General features: G+C 37.3%; 1 protein-coding gene across 12 annotated transcripts in view; it reads left to right on the top strand.

Moving 5' to 3' along the window:
• Positions 1-1,108: 1,108 nt before the first annotated feature.
• RBM26 (RNA binding motif protein 26) overlaps positions 1,109-18,019 on the top strand; it is an 85,739-nt gene continuing 68,828 nt past the window's right edge. For 6 of the 12 annotated variants that reach the window (XM_057707154.1, XM_057707155.1, XM_057707156.1 and 3 more), the window contains exon 1: positions 1,110-1,629. In XM_057707154.1, the coding sequence (XP_057563137.1) occupies positions 1,559-1,629 (71 nt within the window). In that variant the 5' untranslated portion in view covers positions 1,110-1,558. Of the gene's footprint in view, positions 1,630-18,019 lie in introns of all 12 variants that reach the window. The other 6 variants (XM_057707159.1, XM_057707161.1, XM_057707166.1 and 3 more) reach the window with 3 other exon arrangements.

The raw sequence follows: 18,019 nt of genomic DNA on the forward strand, positions 1-18,019 counted from the left end.
ACCTAACTCACTTTAATCAACACCCTAGTTAATCAGTAGCAGGCTTCTAATTTGCATACTACTTTATATGCTATATTTTAAAACAAATGTCTAGCTTTTCTTACTTGATCAAATCTTTTCCACTTATTGCTTAAGGACACCTTGCTCAAGCAAATTATAAACTCAGAGTTCTTAACAATTTAGTCTATCACTGTGTCTGCCATAAAAAGCTTTTCATTGGTCTATTTTAAGTGTCTTTATATTGTGAATTATTTTCATTTCATTATAGTTTACAGGCACTAGACTTTTTGTAAAATTCCACCTAGTGCCTTAATGGGAGCAAATAACAGCAAATAGAACAACTGAGGCACGAATCAAGCTTATTTGACCACCCAGGAGAAAGGAAGTTAATTTGTTTAGGATGCTGATAGGAAGGCTCTCTCTTTTGATATGTAATTTCCCTATCTGGGGCTGAGTCGGCTCTAAATCCAGAGGATTAACAGCACAAACATTTCTCTTATTTCTAGCTGGGGAAAAGTCCGAAAGTTTCAGATGGTTGGAAATTATCTGAGAACTGTCAAGGGGAGGGATCCCTAGATCACCAGCGCTCTGCCCATAAGTCGAGTAATTCTGGACACGACTTAACTAAGCCTCTGGGGGCCTCAGAGCGTTAGATGAGACCAGCCCGTTCTTCCCAATCCTGTCCACAGCATATGCAGAATACAGTACTGCAGGACCCTGAGGTAAACGGAGGAGGCAGCACAGCGCAGCACACCTGTAACCCCCTGGTCGCCTGCGTCCCGCCACATCCGAGTGGACGCTCTCAAAGGAGCGCTCCCGTCGCAGGTCGTTCCAGCCGACGCGTCACGCCGTCTGTTACAGAGGACGAGCTGGGCTTCCCGCTGGTTCGGAAGTCAGCGGCCTTTCCCTCCTGGTAAAAAAATAGTCGTTAGCCCTTAAGACGACCGAAGCGTGAAAAAGCATAGGGCCCACTAGTCACGCAAAGACGCAAAAGTCGCCGCACTTGCCCAGCGCGCTCTCCGCTGATCTTACGTCTCTTCCCAGCAGGCTCCGGGAGTCACCGCGAGACTGCAATTCTCGCGAGATTTACCGGCAGCCATCTTCTTGGGGGTGCTGGGAGCCGGGAAGACCCCCCGAATCGTTCCCATTCAGCTGCGCTTCGTCTTTGCTTTCTTCACTTTTGTCTCTTCTGCGTTGGCAACGAGCACCTGGTCTCAAGGCTGAGAGAAAGCCCGGGTCTAGGCGCGTGTCGCGCTCTGGTCCAGGAAGATTCGCTGAGGGGGAGGGCCCGGGCAAACCGTTGCTGCCTCAGCCGGGGCCGGGGTCCGGGGAGGGGGAGCTCCTGGCACCCCGTGGACTCGCGGCCTGCGGCGGTCCCCGCGGAGCTGTTCGCCGATCCGGGCTCGCGGGAACCTGCCACCGGCGCCTCCCACCGCGGCCCACGCGGGCGGCGCGCGGAGGAGGGGGCGGGGGCAGCGGCGGCTGTAGCGGCCGCGACCTGGGCGGGCTGAGGAGTGTGACGGGCTGAGGTGTGTGACGGGCCCCGGGGCCGCTGTGGATGGTTTCTAAAATGATCATTGAAAACTTCGAAGCACTCAAGTCCTGGCTCAGCAAGACTCTCGAGCCCATGTGAGTATCCTGGGGCTATTTCCTTGCAGGCGTGGAAGTGGGAGATAGGTGGGCTCTCAGGTGCCTGCGGTGGAGGCCGAAACGGTGAACGGAGGTCCCAGGGCTCTGTTTTCTCCTCTACCACCCTGGTCCCCAAGTTCAGAATACGCGTGGGAGCCTGAGCTGAGCATTACCTTATCGCTGAGTTGATCCTTAAACCGATGTGTCTTCCTCTTGTTTTCTCGTTATTTGCAGACCGACCCCAAGCTACACACACAACTCGTATTTGACGAGGGCCGCCAAATCAGTTTCTTTTGGTGAACCCGAGCGTAATCTCCTGTCCACTAGACTATTTTACTTTGTTTCTTTAAATGAAGTGAATAGCCCTTATTAGGGATCAGAACAGTTCTCCTCTCAGCCTCTAACGTTTTACCTAAATACAATCCCTGAAAGAAAGGCCGTGTCTTTCCCATGTGCTGTCTGGCTCATCAGCACCTCTCTTAACTGATTGAAGATGTAACAGGTGCTAAGGCGCCCAGTAAAATTCCCCTTTCCCTCCTACACGTTTGTTCGCTGGAGGAAGAAAATGCAGTCTATCCATATGGACTATTTAGCAGTTTTAAGTAGGATCCTGTAGGTGGACTCTGTGTGTGTGTATGTGTGTGTTGGGGGGGGGGGGGGAAGTGTCAGAGTGCTGAAATATATTAGATTGGGAATATTGAGTGTTTTAAGGATTTATTTTTTAGTACATACAGAATATATCATGGGCCAAGTGTTTATCATAATTGGGTGATTTGCAATAAGCAGCTTAAAATGCAATGGGGACTATCCACTCATTTAATAAATTTATTAAGCGCCTTCTGTGTACGTTGGGAGGCATTGGGGCTGTAGTTTTTAAATTCCAAAATCAACAAGACATAGTGAACTAATAAATAAGCTAACTTAAGGTAGTAAGAGTAATGACAGTTGTAATAATAGAGGATCATGTAAAAGTGTGATTAGAAGGCCTCTCAGAGGAGGTGACATTTGAACAACACCTAAGGAGGAGAAGGAACTCTAAAAGTGTGGGAGAGAATGCTCCTTACAGAAGGAACAGCAAGTGCAAAGGCCCTGTAGCAGAAATGATAACTGTACGATCACAGTGTGATCCAGGAAGAGAAAGAAGGCAGTTGTGGCTGCAGGGAACCTTGTGATGGGGCAGAGAATGGAAGGTTGTGAAGTTGGAGAGGTAGGCAGGGGCCACATCATGTAGGATCTTCTAGGTCAAGATGGTCAAGAGCTAAGATTTTATCTAAGTTATAATGGGAAGACGTTAGATGATTTAAAGCAGGCAGGGATTGATTTGATTTTGTTTTGACTCTGCCTGCTTTGTGGAGATTAAGGGATCAAGAACAGAAGTACAGAGACCATCCTGAAGGACGTCGTAGGCAGAGCTGTAGGTGGTTTGCATTAGAGTGATAGTGGAGACGGAACTAAATATGTTAATAAATAGATCGGATAGGGTGATGACTAAGAATTTAGCTTAAGCAGCTGAATCCGTGTTGGTAGAGAAGGCTTGGCAAGAACAGGGTGAGGGGAGAAGAGTAGGGTGGTTAGTTTCGATCATTATGTATAAAGTGTTTGTTATAAGTCTAAATGAGATGTCAAATAGGTTGTTGGGTATGAGTCTAGAACTCAGGCCAGGACTAGAGATATTTGGAGTCATGAAGATAGTATTTAAAGCCATGAGACTGTGGGAAGTTTCTGAGGAAGAATGTGTAGATAGGGAAGAGGAGAGAGTCCAGGTCTGAGGTAGGAACAAAATTGGGATATATGTCACTAATGAAAAAAATGAATGACAAGAGAAGGGTTGTCAGCTTGATGGGATGCTGCATAATGTATGAAAAAGGTGGAGGGAAATAAGTGGCTCTTAGGTTTGGCAAGGTAGAAATTATTGGTGAACTTAGTGAAAAGTTGCACTGAAGTAGATAGATGCCCTGTTTCAGTGGATTGGAGAGAGAGTGGGCAGCGGTGTAGTATAGTGCTTGAGAGAGAGAACCCTGGAGCCAGAATGGCTGCCTTTGAATTCTGCCTGTGCCACTTACCAGCTGTATGATATTGGGTAAGTTACTTAGCTCAGTGTCTCTGCTTCCTCATGTCTAAAATGGGGAAAATAATGAATATGTATTAAGAAAATCTTTGAACACTGCCTGGTTTGTAATTAGCACTCAATAAGTGTTAGGTGAACAGAAAACTTAGAAGAATGTTTTGAGTTAAAGTAGCATTCCCTTTTTTAAGCCTTCACTTCTCAAATCAGCTTTATTACCATTCCTTTTTTTTCACTAACGAGAACATTATTTATAGCTACTTATTGTTTGCTTGTAATTTTTCTTTAGTCTTAATAAAGCATATTTCGGTATCATATAGCCTACTCAGATGACTGTAGCACCGCAGTCATTACTGCTGGAATAAAGTACCACTTGTAGAATCTAGACAGTGGTAGGAGCTGGGATTGGTCCTTTTATAACACTGCTATGCTAAAGTTGAGCCTTTATCCAAGTTCCTGTCCTGTCTAATTGCATTTCGGGTGAATTCTTTTAGATGACTTTTAGAGCTGATTCCAGTTATTTAAGACCTGTGGTTTCTAACCTTGGTTTTGTGAAACTTTAAGATGTGTTTGTTATCTAAAGATTTTTTTTTTTTTTTTTGCTTTACTTTATGATTGTCAGATAGCTCCTATTTGAGGCAGGATCATATGAAGGACCAAGGATAAGACAGAACTAGAAACTTGTATAGAACTTTTTAGCCATTTGTGCTAGTAAAGTATCTCATGGTTTTGGACTTGCCTCATAGTTTAAATGTACTAATTCAGCATATGTTTATTGAGCACTTAATCTGCTATGTTCTAAGCAGTGTGTTAGGTATTGGGGAAATATTAGGAAACATAAAATGACCTTCATATTGTTTACAACTTAGCAGGGAAGACAGATGTTGAACCAATAAGTATAAGACTTGTGAGTCTTATGAATCCAGAATGCTGTCATAATATATATCTGGGAGGTCAGGAAAGGCTTTCCTGGCATGATAATTTTTCATCTCAACCGGGATGGATGAAGAGCAGTTTGCTGGGGCAGAAGGATGAGAATGGAGAGCTGTGACAGCAAGGCTTGGAGGGTAGGTGGTATGAAGGCCCTAAAATAAAGGAAAAAAAGGTGTCTTGGAGGAATTGAAAGAAATTGAAAAGCGAGCCGGGGAAGCATAGCAGTGGATAGCTCCAGAGAGGAGCCAGATTGCACGAGACTGTTGAGTCATGTTAAGGATTTGGGATGTCATTGGAGGCTAGTGGGAAGCCAGTGAAGGGTTTTAGGAGAGGAGAGTTTTAGATGGACATTAAGAGGGGGAAAAAAAAAGTCGACCTGGTTGCAGTTTCAACATGAAATAAAAGCTGGTAAATCTGTATTGTATTTGATTATAACGTTTGTAGGTATATTAGGATTCCGCGTTTTCTTTTTCATAATTTATTGAAAATATTGGTGTTAAAATTGTCATCTTGAAATACTTGATGTTTTTGTTCTTCCAAACATTTGCTTAGTCATACATGCTAATAATAAAATAAAATTAGATGTTGTCTTTTCTCTAACATTGATTTCTTTTTCATAAGGTGCAGTCCTAGAAAAAAATTAAACTGTCTTCTTTTGATTTTTTTTTTTTTTTTTATATATATATATATTTTTTTATTATTATTATTTTTTTTTGGGGGGGTACACCAGGTTCAATCAACTGTTTTTATACACATATCCCCATATTCCCTCCCTTCCTTCACCCCCCCCCTCGAGTCCCCCCCACCCTCCCTGCCCCAGTCCTCTAAGGCATCTTCCATCCTCGAGTTGGACTCCCTTTGTTATACAACAACTTCCCACTGACTATTTTACAGTTGGTAGTATATATGTCTGTGCTACTCTCTCGCTTCGTCTCAGTTTCCCCTTCACCCCCCGCCCCCTCCCATACCTCGAGTTCTCCAGTCCATTCTCTGTATCTGCTTCCTTGTTCTTGTCACTGAGTTCATCAGTACCATTTTTAGATTCCGTATATGTGAGTTAGCATACAATATTTGTCCTTCTCTTTCTGACTTACTTCACTATGTATGACAGATTGTAGTTCTATCCACCTCATTCCATATAGCTCCATCTCATCCCTTTTTATAGCTGAGTAATATTCCATTGTATATATATGCCACATCTTCTGTATCCATTCATTTGTTGATGGGCATTTCGGTTGCTTCCATGTCCTGGCTATTGTAAATAGTGCTGCAATAAACATGATGGTACAAGTTTCTTTTGGGATTATGGTTTTCTTTGGGTATATGCCCAGGAGTGGGATGACTGGATCATATGGTAGTTCTATTTGTAGTTTTTGAAGGAACCTCCAAATTGTTTTCCATAGTGGCTGTACCAACTTACAGTCCCACCAACAGTGCAGGAGAGTTCCCTTTTCTCCACACCCTCTCCAACATTTGTTGTTTCCAGACTTTGTGATGATGGCCATTCTGATTGGTGTGAGGTGATACCTCATTGTGGCTTTGACTTGCATTTCTCTGATGATGAGTGATGTTGAGCATCTTTTCATGTGTTTGTTGGCCATCTGTATGTCTTCTTTGGAGAAATGTCTATTTAGGTCTTCTGCCCATTTGTGGATTGGGTTATTTGCTTTTTTGGTATGAATTTTTTGTTTGTTTTTTAAACAGAAAAGGTTTTTCTGCTGTGTTTTAAAACTTTTTATGAGTTTACACATCACTAAATATGGTGATTTAATAAAATCACAGATTATTTTTAGTTTAAGGGAAGCCTCAAGATCTTATCAAACCCCTTAATCTTTCAGAAAATAAAATTGAGTGACAGACTTAATGATGTGCCCAGATTTTGCTGAGTTTAGTAGTGAAGAACAGAATATGCCTAGTTTTGTGTTCCTGCTAATATGTAGCGCTGTGGAAGTAGCATTGTATAGTGGAAAGAAAATATTTTTGTGTCCACGTAGACCAGTGTTCCAGTCTCAGCTCTGCCACTTATTAACTGAATAATCTAGGCAAATGAACCTCCGTTTTCCTTGCTGGTATGATAGGGAGAATTATATTTCTTTCTTTCTGTAGTTGAAAAGATGAAATGAGACATATTTTTAACAGCCTAGTCCTTCCCTCCTTTTATAAATACCTGGTTGATTAAACACAGATAGGTTACATTACTGTTACTGCTACTGTTAACATTTGTATGCATTGTTAAAATTTTGTATTACTTTCAAGTTCTATGAGGTAAATACTGTTACCTCCATTTTGCAAGTGATGATACCAAGGCATGAAGTTAAGATTGCCCAGAGTCACAGCTCTTACATGTGTCTAAACATTGATTTAAACTCAAGTTTTTGACTCTTGAGCCTTGTTTTTAATTTACTATAACACAATACAGTGTATTCTTTCCTATACAGTCTGTGTGTGTGTGTGTATACTTTTTTATTATATTTTTGTAGTAGTAGCTGGTATTGTGAAGAAACAAAAGTTCTAAAGCATCATGGTTATCAGAGCTTTAGAGTTTAAGAAAGAAACCTAGAGTTTTTGCAGTCTTTTCCCCTTCACCCACACTTATTACTATACTTTTCTTACCACATTAAAATTTATTTTTGTTCCTGTTTTACAGGAAGAACTGAAAGGTGATCTTTTTATTTCTGAACTTTACTCCTGTTTCTCTCCTTTGATCGTTCCTTTTCTACAGACTCCATTGGGCATAGTCAATCTCCCATTCCTTAAGGAAGAGAAGCTCAGCAACGATAGCAAAAAACAAAACAAAATTAAATTATATTTCTAGTCACTTTCATGCTAGCTTTCTTTTTCTGTCACTGTTAAATCTTGAAATAGTAGTCAGCCTTTAATTTTTCACTTATTGGCCCCCAACCATTTACTTCTTAATGCCTTATAGTTTCTTCCTGCTTATGTTCAACCAAAATTGTTTACTTCAGTGTTACCAGTGAATTTGTTTATTAAATGTTAAAGACTTTATATAAATTTCAATTCATTGACCTCTGTGTATAACATTAGACAGTGTTGATAGCTGTCTTTTTTTTTTTTAACTTCTCATGTCTTGGATCCCTAATATTTTGTTTCTCTTTCTTCTCAAATCAGTCCTATATCCTTCAGTTCTTTTTCTTGCCTTTGAATTGTATTTTTCTTAGTTCTATTCCTATGACTTTTTTTTTTTTTAATTACTTCTACTCCTGCCCCCTCATTCACATTCAGTCCTGTGGTTGATTTCTATTGTAATACGTGCCAGTGGTTTTTAAAAACTGTGTGTGTGTGTGGGGTAGATGCTTTGAAAGTTTGATTGAAGACTCTTTTCCCTAGGATATTGCATATACATATTTGCATTTGAATTTTAGGGCTTTTCCAAGAGTATCTGTATGAATTTATTTTTCATACAAGTATGTTTAGGCTTAACCACTTCAAAGTTTTAAGCTCTTAACTCCAATTGCTACCTCTATACATGATCCTCTCATCTGAACATCAAACTACTGTGTGTTTCTGAAAATAAAATGTTCACTTATTTCCATTTCATTTCTCCAAATCTCTGGGCTTGATTTTTTTTTTTTTTTTGCTTCTCCTCCCTTCATTGCTTTTCTTCCATTCAGTTAATCATTGGGCTCTGTCTCTTTTAGTAATTCTTACGAATGATAGTGCTCAGTAAGGGGACTCTGCACTCATTATCTAAACCAGTGCAGTTTGTTTCCTGACAAACCTCCCTATCTCCAGTCTTTCTCTCTTCCAGTTCTTCTGGCCTGGATGCCTAACTTGTTTATATCCTATTGTTTGATCAAAATCTTCAGCCCTCCTAAATAATTAATTGCATACTTTTTAACTTGGCTTTCGGAACTCTTTCAAATTATCTTTGCGGTTTATATCTTCCTGCTTTTTTACGTAAGTCTTAATTTCAGCAAAGTTGAACTTTCCATTCTGATTCTCTATCACATTGTTTATACTATCCTTTCCCCCCCAACTTTAAGTAGAAGGTAATATTCATTGAGTGCTTACTGTGTGATAATCCTTGTGCATTCGTTGTATGTGAGCTAGGTTCTGTTATTCCAGTTTTAAGGATGAAGACATTGACTCTTAGGAAGGTTAAGTAATATACTTCATAGCTAATAAATGATAGAGACGGGGTTAAAAATAAGACATTTCTATTCCAGAGCTTTGTTGTGCATTATGATGTACTGCCTTTCTCCATTTCTTTTATATATGTTGAAATCAAAGGTCAAATGTGATTCCAGTTCTTCCAGAAAGCCATATATCATCTTTCCAGTTGGAAGCAGTAACTCTCTTCCATGACTCTCCTCTCCTAGTGCTAGTTTTCATTGTTTTTGACACTCACCACTTTCAAACTTGTTCGGTAGTTCATTTTTACTTGTTTTAGTATTATTATTAGAATAGAGTCTAAAGTCCTTGAAAGTAAACTCCAAATCTTAAGGTTAAATGTTCTCCTGTTCTGTATAGCACCCAGAACAATGTCATGTGTGGGGTGTACACCTGAGTTTCAAATGCGTTAGTTGAAATTTCTACTCTGTGCCCCTGTGACCTAAGAAGAGAGAAGAGGCGTTTGTGTAAAACTACTTTAGAGAAGCAGATATGTGAGCAATTTGAAGATTTACTAATCTCTAGGTCTGTTTTGCTTTATTTTTACCTTACAGCACTTTCAAACTAACTAAAATTTAAGTGATTTTTTTTTAGGGTGAAAGGACTGAAGAGTGTTAACATTTACTCATTAAAGTGTTAGTGAATGCTGCTGTATGCAAGATTGCTCACCTCCATGGAGCTGCACAAAAAATTACGTATGGTAATTCTAGTCTGATGAATTTTACAGCTAGTAGAAAAGTTTTTCTATAATTATTGGCTAAAATATTTTTCATGACCTTCATTACCACATTTTATTGCTGCAGCCTTAGTTGGCATTTCCATCTGAGTGATGAATAGTTAAAATGCACTTAGCATTTTCTTTCTGTTTTAGCAATTCCTTTTCTTGGCTTATAGTACTTTTCAAATGAATTATTTTATATGCATAAATCAAGATATAGGGATAGTATTATGAAAAAAATGGAAAATAAGATATTCCAGTGTTTGGTGTATACGTATTGAGAATGACTAACTCAAACTTGAGCTAAATGTAGGCTTCTAGGAATTTTTTTTCTTCCTTCTGCTTCCTTAGTCCCAGAGAATAGAGAATGAGTGAAATAAATGAGTGGATGGTGAATGCTTCCTACTAGACTTACTCACTGCCCTCCTACTGCCTTGTTTCTGTGGAAAAATCCATTTCAGTTTACAGATAGTAACTTCTGAAATAGGTAAAAGTTTATTTTTAACTTGGGGTTATAGTTAGTATTTTGTGTGTGTATGAAACAATGGAGTACTTTGGAGATATATTACTCATAGGATCTTCCTGAGGTATTTTGCCTATGTGCAAGCAAATATGTTTATGTATTTTTCTTTCTCCTTTTTTATATAATTGGTATCATACTTGGAGGTCATTCAATATAATACATAAGAGACTTGCCCCCTTTTTAAAGGTTGCATAGTATTTTAATGTAATGGATAAAACCATAATTCTTTTAATAAATAAAGTTAACATAAACAGATGAGTTCCATAAGTTTTGACAGTTATAGACACCTATGTACTCACCATATAAAACAGGGTCTAAAACATTCTCTGGAAGATTCTCTCGTGCCTCTGAGTTTTTCTTTCCCTCTCCAACAAAGGCATCCACTATTTAACTTTGACATTATGAATATGGCTGCTGTGAATAGTCTTATTCAAGTCTTTGTCAAGATATTTTCTTTTTTGGGGGGGGTATATACCTAGGAGGGTATTTGCTAGATCATAGCGTGGATATATGTTTTCTGTTACAAGAAACTGCCAGATTGTTTCTAAAGTGGTTGAACCATTTCACATTGCTACCTGTGATTTATGAGAGTTCCAGCTGCTCCATGTCCTCAGCAATATTTAGTATTGTCAAGATTTTTTTTCTTTTTGTTTGTTTTTAAACCTTTATAGTGAGTATAAAATGGTGTCTTACCTTTTTTGGACTGACAGTTTAATTCTCTTTATGGTTTTAATTTGCATTTTCCTGGTGACTAATGCTGTTGAGGACCTTTTCATGTGCTTGTTGACTGTTGTATCTTTTGTGTAGTGTCTAAGTCTTGGTTATTTTAAAAATTGGGCTGTCTTTTATTGTTGACTTATAGGAGCTCCTTATTCATATATAATGCGTGCACTGCGGATTTTTCCCCCAATCTGTGACTTTTATATAGCAGTTCCCCCTTATCTGTGGTTTTGCTTTCTGTGGTTTAAGTTACCTGTGATGAGCTGCAGTTTGAAAACATTAAATGGAAAATTCCAGAAATAAACAATTTGTAAGTTTTAAATTGCATGCTATTCTGAGTAGCATGATGAAATCTTGCGCTGTCCCGTCCGAGATGTGAATCATTCCTTTGTCCAGCCTATCCCACTTGTTAGTCACTTAGTAGTGGTCCTGGTTATCAGGTCAGCTCCCAAGGTACTGCAGTGCTTGTGTTCAAGTAACCCTTATTTTACTTAATAATGACCACAACACACAAGAGTAGTGATGCTGGCAATTTGGATATGCCAAAGAGAAGCCGTAAAGTGCTTCCTTTAAGTGAAAAGGTGAAAATTCATGACTTAATAAAGAAAAAATTCAATACTGAGGTTGCTGAAATTTACAGTAAGAATGAATCTGGTGAAAATTCTCAACTTAATAAGGAAAGAAAAAATTCAGTTCCGAAGTTGTTGAGATTTACAGTAAGAACGAATCTTGTATCTGAAATTGTAAAGAAGGAAAAATAAATTCTTTCTAGTTTTGCTGTCACACTTCAAACTGCAAAAGTTACAGCAACAGTGAGTGATAAGTGCTTAAGATGGAAAAGGCATTCAGTCTGTACAATGAATTATTTTGAAAGTAGGAGAGAGAGAAAGAGAGACTACACTCATAACTTTTATTACAGTATATTGTTATAATTGTTCTATTTTATTATTATTGTTAATCTCTTACTGTGCCTAATTTATATATTAAACTTTATCATAGGTATGTCTGTGTAGGAAAAAACATAGAGTATATAGAGTGTATCTGTGGTTTCACTGGTTTCACACCCCCCCCCCCCCAACTAGGGGTCTTGAAACGTATTTCCCCATGGGTAAGGGGGGACTACTGTATAATGATGTCATTTTTGTGAGCAGAAATTTTTAATTTTTACTGAGTCCAATTTATTTGTCTTTTGTGGTTAGTGCTCTTTGTGTCCAAAAAGCTTTTATCTCCTCCAAGATCATAAAGATATTCTATGTTCTAGAAATTTTCGGCCTCTTGGTTTTATGTTTGGATCTGTTCATCTCAAATGAGAATTTTAAAAAATGCATATGGAGGAGTTCGAGTTTTTTGAGCACAAGCCACCTGTTCTTCTTACTTGGCCCTGGCAGTAAACGTTTCTCTGCACCAAACTCTGATGTTTTGGTTTGTTTGGCCTAACTGTGTGTCTGTTTGGCCTAATTGTGTGTCCGTCAGGCACACAAACTTACGTTTGAAAACAGTTTTGGCGAGCCAGCCCAGTAGTCTGTTCCTGTGGCAGGTTGACCCCAGCCAGGAGAAGCCTCTTCCGTGAGTCCCTAGTAGCTGTCAGCACTCATTTCGCTCTGGGGGAACTCAGAAGGACTCTCCCTGACAGGTACTGGCTGCCCTGGCTCAAGGCTGTTTGGAGTAGAGAAACAAAAAACAAAAATGCATGTGGAATGAGATAGGGCTAATGGCTCCTTTTTTCTCTTTAATAAGTATATTATTAATTTTTCCAGAAGTGGTTCCTAAAAAGACTTTCCTTTTCCCATTGGATGACTTGGCATGTTGGTTGATAATTAACTGTATATATGAGTCTATTTCTGGACTCTGTCTTGGTCCAGTGATATTTATTTATTCTGATGCTTATACCACACTGTCTAAAGCTAACTTTATAATAAGTTTCGAAATCAGGTTATGTAAGTCCTCCTAGTTTGTCCTTTTAAAAGATTGGGTTATGCTGGATTCCTATCATTTCCCTATAAAGGTGAGAATCAGCCTTTTCAGTTTCTGCAAGAAAGCCTGTGTGATCATTGATAGGGATTGTGTTGAATGTAGAGATCAATTTTAGAAGAAAGAACATCTTCATAATATTTAGTCTTCCAGTTCATGAATGCAGTAATCTCTCCATTTATTCAAGTTTAATTTCTCCCGGAAACATTTTGTAGTTCTTGGTGTGGAGGTCTTCTAAGTCTTTTGTCAGATTTTTTTCCCTGGGTATGTGATGTTTTATAAAATCCTTTTAAATTTAAATTTTTCAATTTTTATTGTCATTTATAGAAATATGATTGATGTTTGCATATCAGCCTTGTATTCTGCAACTTTCTAAGTACACTTACTAGTTATGGTATCTATTTTATAGATTCTTTGGAATTTCTTGTACTAGTCATGTCCTCTGTGCTTAATGACAATTATACTTTGTGATTTTTTATGCCTTCATTTTTTATTGTACTGGTTAGGAATGACAGTACAAGTTAAATTGAAGTGGTATGTGCTTTGTCTCAGTCTTAGAGGAAAGAGACTTAATGTTTCAAGTATTAACTGATGTTAGTGCTGGATTTTTTATAACCGCCTTTTAAATACCAGGTTGAGGAAATTCTCTTGTATTCTTAATTTGCAGAGTGTTCTGTCATGAAAGGGGATTGAATTTGTCAAATTCTTTGTCTACATATACTGAGATGATCATAGGGGTTTTCTCTCTTTTTCTGTTAATATTGTATATTACGTGGGTTGGTTTTCAAATGTTAAGCCAGCCTTGCATTCCTGAGATAAACCCTGCTTGGTCATGATGTATTATCCTTTTTATACATATTACTGCATTTGATTTGCTAATATTTTGTTAAGAATTTTTGCTTTTGTTTATGAGGGCTAACTGCATCTTATTTTTTCTTTAACGTGTTTGGTAGACTTCACTGATGTAGCCATCTGAGACTGAAGATTTTGTTGTGAAATGGATCTTTTATTATGAAACCAATTTCTTTAATTGGTATAGGTCTATTTAGGTATTCTGTTTCTTCTTGTGTCACTTTTGGTAATTTGTGTTTTTTAAGGATTTTTCTCTTAAGTTGCCAGATTTATTCACATAGAGTTGTTTGTGTTGTTGCCTTACTCTTCATATAATGACCCTAGAATCTATTGTGATGCTCCCCCTCCCCTTTTAAAAATTATATCTGATGTTGGTATTATTGCTGTTTTATTTCCTCAACCAATTTTGCTAATAATAATTTATCAGTTTTATTCATTGTTTCCAAGAACAGTATTAGCTTTCTTGATTGTTTTCTGTTTCAATATATTTTTATTATTTCTTTTTTTTCTACTTGCTTTGAATTTTGTTTGGTCTTCCCTTCTTTCTTAACGTGGAAACTTATGTCATTGGTTTAAAATTTTTCTTTTAGTTTCAGAAGCTGGGGGCCTGGAGGTAAAGCACAGGCAGATATCCAGAACCATGTTAATGCTGAGATTCTAGTCCTTCCGAAAAGCAAAATTCTGATCCTGCCCTCAAAACATTTGAAGCCAGTTGTGAACTAAATCAAACTAAAGCTTCTTACAAAGCCCAAGCCATGTCAATTACAGAACGATTGACTCCACTCTAGTGGCCTAACAAAAGAAAGGGCATGCCGTTTACTGAAGATGTATCTTATTTACTTCAGTCTCCACTTCAATGTTCTCTTACACAAAATGTTCAGCATAAGATAAAATAACAAGGAACACAAAATAGTAAGAAAGTAAGATCCACATGAGAAGAAATAGTCAATGGAAACATACCAGAGATGACTCTAGTAGAATTATTAGACAAGAACTTTAAAATAACTGTGATGAAAATGCTGAAGAATTTATTCAAACATGTGGACAACATGCATAAAGATATGGGGACCTTCAGCTAATACACAGAAGCTATTAAAAAGAGCTTAATGGAAAAACCTAGAAATGAAAACCGTAACAGAAATAAAGAATTCTGCTTTGCAACGGACTGAATAACATAGAGAAAAAAACAGCAGTGAACTTGAATATAGGAAAATAGAAAATATCCAAACCAAAAACAAAGGGACAAAAGTAATTTTAAAAGATGCATCTGATGTAGAGAACAAACATACGGACACCAAGTGGGGAAGGGGTGGGGGTTGGGGTGAGGTGAATTGGGAGATTGGGATTGCCATATATACATTGCTAATAAGGAAAAAAATCAAATTGTACACTTTAAATATGCAGTTTATTGTTAAAAAAAGATACATCTGAGATCTGTAGGACAGTATCAAGCAATCTAAAATACAAGTTACCCTCAGTCTTGGAAAAAGGAAAGAAAAATGAGGCAGAAAAAATGGTTGAAGACATAATGACCAAGGACTTTCCAAAACTGATGAAAAACATCAAAACTTAGATACAAACTGGCAAAACCAAGCGGGATAAAACACACACACACACACACACACACACACACACACACACACACACACACACACACACAGACACACACCTTTAAGCATATTGTAGTCAGACTGCTGACCAAATAAAAAATCTTAAAAGTAGTCAAAAGGAAAAAAAAACATACAGGAAAATAAAGAGTCAAATTGTCAAATGGTGGCTGATTTCTCATCATTATCAGTGGAGGACAGTGGCAATAGAACAATAGCATAAAATAATTAAGTGTACAACCACTCAACACTACAGAACCACGGGACTACAGGAGTAGTTTTGGAATTAGGGAATGAGAACTAGAAGCAATCTGCCAAGGCACTCCCAGCTTTCAGCTAGCAAAGTCTGGGAGTAAAACATAGAGGTCTGAACAAAACTCCTCTTAGGCATTCCAGGCCTTCACAGAGAATTGGGTGGTTACTCTACCAAAAAAAAAAAAAAAGGGAAGGAGCAACAAAACAACTGCTCTGCCTGTATTCTGCATTTATTAATTTTGCATTGCTTACTGGAGGTTTAAAAGTTAATATGGAAAAAACATTTATAAAAATCTTTGTCAGTTATTATAAACAAAAAACATTTGAATGATTTCACATCCTACATATAAGCACTAATAGCAGTGCAGCACATCATTTGTTACTCTTTCTAATATAATTTTAAATGCAACAACAAGTATTTGAAACCTGTAACTTAAAACCTTTTTAGGGTATATTTAAAAGAAATTGTCAGTGTAACCCTTGTTATTTTTATATTTTCTTTAATGATAGCTAAAGTACTTATTTTACATTTTCAGAAAGTTTAATTTTTTTTATAATAACAGACTGAAAGAGTGATCTCATTTTGAAAACTGTTTTATAAACTTGTACTTACTAGTCTGTGACGTTTTTCAAGCACTCTGTCAGATTGGATTGTGTTAAAGTTTTGAAGCTTCCGATGACATTGAGTGCACCAAATTGGAAGAACAGTTATGTTCTATGAGGAATTATGACTGTTCATTAATGGTTAGGAAAAGGTTTTTGACTCCAGCTAGCCAAGGTTTCAAATTAAGAAGAGGTTGTCTTGCCATGCTGAAGTGTTTGAACTCATTGGGGATAAGGTTAGGGGATACTGGGAAGGTTAATTAAAGTGGTGTAACTTGGTCAGCTTTCTTTTTTAAGAATGAAACTATGGTGTTTAGAGATTTGATTAAGTTGTAACATTTTGGAAATAAGGAAGACTAAACAAGCATTTTTTAATTCTAGTTTTAAGAGGGAGTTGTAAAATGCTTAAATTTGGACTTTGGCAAGAGGTAGGAAGAGAGGTAATATTCTTAGAACATATGTACTAAATATGTATTGAGGGCCATCTCATCAGTCAGAATATGAAAGAAAAAGCAACTGGGAAGGACTTGTAAAAATGCTTGTGGACTTTTTTGGTATCTGTGACAGCTCTTTGAACTTGTTGGCATACCTTTATATTTATCATAATTAGGTTTGACCTAAACTGAGAATTGTTTTTTTGTGAGTTTTGGTTGATATGCTCCTGATTTAGTATGCTATTACATACTGGGATAATTTGTAGATACTTCTCAACCAATATGATTGGTTCTAGGGAAAAAGTAGACATAGTTACCTAATCTGAAACAGACAAACACACCAACAGTAACATTTTAACAGTGGTAGAAATGTGAACAGATCATAAGGCCTGACAAATTCAGGAAAAATATGTAAAATGTTTCTACTTAGTAGAATTTAGTTATTTTTTATCCTTCCCAAAGGCTCAAACTTTGCTCATGAGTGTTCACAAAAGGGAATTCTATGGCTTTCGAAAAAGACCTAGAGAAAAAAAATTTTTTTCAGATTATGTACTGAATTATTTTTAAGTTCAGTTAACTGAATGTTCCTGGGAATGAGAGTAGGGAAGGGAGTGCAATCTTGGTGAAAGCTTTGCATCTTATTCTTAAAAAATGACCCATTTTCTCAGATTATATGGTTCAATGCCTTTGTTTTAAAAATGAGAAAACTGAAGCCTAGAGAAATAAAATGCTAACCCAGGATTACATAACCAAGAATAAAGTAATATAACACCAGACTAGAAATCTGAAAACCCCTGAGTTTTTGGAGTTCAGTTCCATGCTTTTTTTGTAATACCAGACTGCTTCAAGGAAAAGCTGACAATTTGGCTTAGAAGACAACATAGATTTGAAAGGAAATAGTGCTTAAAATATAGTAACTAGATTTTAACATCTGTTCTAAGGGTGTGGCGATAATAGGCATCTTGTAACTTCAAATTTTTATTCTGTTTCACTCTTTAGTAGTCCATTTGTTCTGGTGTTTGGCAGGTTAATAAAATGCTTTCTTATTTGCAATCATATTTCTTTGTAATTATTTCTAATTTCGCAGAGCAGCTGTTTTCTCATATAAGGAAACTGAAACTTAGTTTCTTTAGTCCTGAAATTTGTGACCTGAAAAATATCCCCTTTTTAATGAAAAAATTTCAACGTGATTTGATTGTAGTATTAGAAACTTTTGTGTCGATATTAGAAAACACCTAGAAGTACACCATACAGCCACACAACATTAGGCAGACTTTTTTTTTTTTTTTTTTTTTTAATATATGAGTGGGGAAACAGGTTGTTTAAGAATTTAACTGAAAACAGAATGACAGAACTAGGTTTTTCAGATTTCTAGTCTTAGTGCTGTTTCTTTTGGATACTTCTGCCCCTTCTGTTTAAGAGAGAAAATAATCTTTAGCATCTCCTCTCTCTTAATAAGTGAAGGGTTGAAGTACTTCAGATCTGTTTTGTAACTAGGTAAGCATGAATCTATGTATAAGTAACTGAAGGGGTAGCCTTTGGAAGCCAGAGCCTTTTCCCAAAGAATTTGATTCTTCC

Source organism: Hippopotamus amphibius, chromosome 14, assembly GCF_030028045.1.
Source record: "Hippopotamus amphibius kiboko isolate mHipAmp2 chromosome 14, mHipAmp2.hap2, whole genome shotgun sequence".
NCBI lineage: Eukaryota > Metazoa > Chordata > Mammalia > Artiodactyla > Hippopotamidae > Hippopotamus > Hippopotamus amphibius.